The following is a 2,500-nucleotide window of genomic DNA, read 5'->3' on the forward strand; positions in this document are numbered from 1 at the left end:
ATCTTTCTTTTTCGTTTATTCATTATCAACTATATCTATATGAGACTTTTTCTTTTATCTTCATTTTTTATCTTTATCATTTTATCTCACCTTTTCTTCTTCTACTACTTCTTCTTCTTTTCCTTCTTCTTCTCCTCCTCTTTCCTCTTCCTTTCCTTCTTCTTCTTCTTCTCATTTTCCTACTTTTTTTGCCTCTCCTTTTTCTTCGCCTTTTTATTTTTTTCTCTTCTACTTTACTCTAGTGTATATATTTTTCATTCATTTACTTCATTGTTAATTATTTTTTTTTTCTTTTCGTGTGTAACAACTTATTCATCTATATATTTTTTCCCTTTTATCTAATTATCCATCTTTTCTATATCTTTACTCTTTTCCTTATCTACTTTCATTTGTTTTAATGTAGCCTTTCATTTTCTCTCTCTCTCTCTCTCATTCTCTGTCTTTGTCTCTCTCTCTCCCTCCCCCCCCTCTCTCTCTCTCCATCTCTCTCTCTCTCTCTCTCTCTCTCTCTCTCTCTCTCTCTCTCTCTCTCTCTCTCTCTCTCCCTCTCTCTCTCATTCTCGCTCTCTTTCTCTCTCTTTCTCTCTCTCTCTAGCTCCCTCTTCCTCTCTATCTCTCTCTCTCTCTCCCTAAAAAATGAAGAAAAAAAAGATACTCGATATTGTATTAGAATGATATTTATATGTAACAAGATACACTGATCTGGAATATTCTCTACGCATTTTTAACAGTTGTTCTAAGTAAAAGAAAAATATTACTATGCTACTTATGTTTCACGCTGTAATACAATATGTTGTTTGAAACATACTAATATGAGGTACTTCTCTCTTCCTCTCTCACTTTTTTCTCACTTCCTCCCTCTTTCAGTTTTCCTTGTCTTCCTCCCTCTTTCTCTCACTTCTATCATTTTCTCTCATCATCATCATCATCATTATTATTATTATTATTATTATTATTATTATTATTATTATTATCATCATCATCATTATTATTACTATTATTATCATTATTGTTATCATTATTATTATCATCATTATTATTATAATCATTATCATTGCCATTACAATTATCATTACCATCATCATTATTATCAACATTATTATTATTGTTATTATCATTATCATTATTATCATTATTATCATTATTATCATCATCATTATTATCACATTGCCATAATCATTATAATTATAGTTTTCTTTTTTTTGTTATCATCATGATTAATTTTATTGTTACAATCATCATAATTACTATCATTATTATTCTCACCCTCAACATATTAATTATTATCATTGTTCTGATAATTTCATCATCAACATCATTAACATCATCATCAGTATCATCACTATTCTATTTCCTTCGTTTTATAGCACACCACACACCAACTTTCACTCTAAAACACACACACCATGTACACCAGCATAACCCCCACCCCAGCACACTAACATAACATTATAAAGCTTGCATGTCGTCATGTGGAGAGAACAGTTGACAACAGGGTTTAAGCGAGAATGACCTGTTAACGAAAGCTTTTTTTTTTTTTTTTTTTTTTAATTCTGTCAAAACTATGCTGCAGGTAAATCCAATATGCTTTATACACTGTTCGTATTGGCTTCCTCTCAGCATTCCCCATCCATACTTTAAGATCTGGGCTTTTGTTATGCTGTCGTTTCGTTGTCATTGGGGTTTTATTATGTGAGATGACAGCACACACGTACCGATGCGGCCCCGTGGGGTGCGGTTGCCTGTTAGAGATTATTGTTATTTTTATTCTTTTATTATTGTTTTTTTTTTTTTTTTTGCTATTTTTTGTTGTATTTACTTAGGAGGTTTTCTGTTATTTTGGTTTTCTCTGTGTCTCTCCTTTCTGTCTGTCTGTTTCCTTTTCTCAATCTCTCCTTTCTGTTTCTGTTTTATCTCTCCTTTCTATCATCTATCAATCTAATTATCCACATTTCTAATAATCCCACTCAAACTTAACTCAAAATACATTATTTCTTCCGAGTAAAACAAGATACAGAAGGGATACAGTCTATAAGACACAGAAGTATAAGAAAAAGACAACATAATCTACACTCACGATGGAATCCAAGAATCCGGAAAAACGAAAATCCAGGAATCCGGGAATCCAAGAATCCGAGAAACCGAAAATCCAGGAATCCGGGAATCCGAGAAACCGAAAATCCAGGAATCCGGGAATCCAAGAATCCGAGAAACCGAAAATCCAGGAATCCGGGAATCCAAGAATCCGAGAAACCGAAAATCCAGGAATCCGGGAATCCAAGAATCCGAGAAACCGAAAATCCAGGAATCCGGGAATCCAAGAATCCGAGAAACCGAAAATCCAGGAATCCGGGAATCCAAGACGTGTTGAATTTAGGAGAGTGAGACCAGTAATCCAATAATTGGGTCACATACCTGAAAATCCGAAAAAAAGTTAAAATGAGTTCATCTGGAGGGGTAAATGAGGATAATAATTATATGAAGGATAAAGACGATAACA

General features: G+C 33.2%; 1 protein-coding gene across 1 annotated transcript in view; it reads left to right on the plus strand.

Moving 5' to 3' along the window:
- Positions 1-2,371, plus strand: part of LOC138860968 (uncharacterized) — a 3,367-nt gene extending 996 nt beyond the window's left edge. The window contains exon 2 of the mRNA XM_070119595.1: positions 2,091-2,371. Coding sequence (XP_069975696.1) covers positions 2,091-2,371 — 281 coding nt within the window. The remainder of the gene's footprint in view (positions 1-2,090) is intronic.
- The last annotated feature ends 129 nt before the right edge of the window (positions 2,372-2,500 follow it).

Source organism: Penaeus vannamei, unplaced genomic scaffold (genome assembly GCF_042767895.1).
Source record: "Penaeus vannamei isolate JL-2024 unplaced genomic scaffold, ASM4276789v1 unanchor367, whole genome shotgun sequence".
Lineage (NCBI taxonomy): Eukaryota > Metazoa > Arthropoda > Malacostraca > Decapoda > Penaeidae > Penaeus > Penaeus vannamei.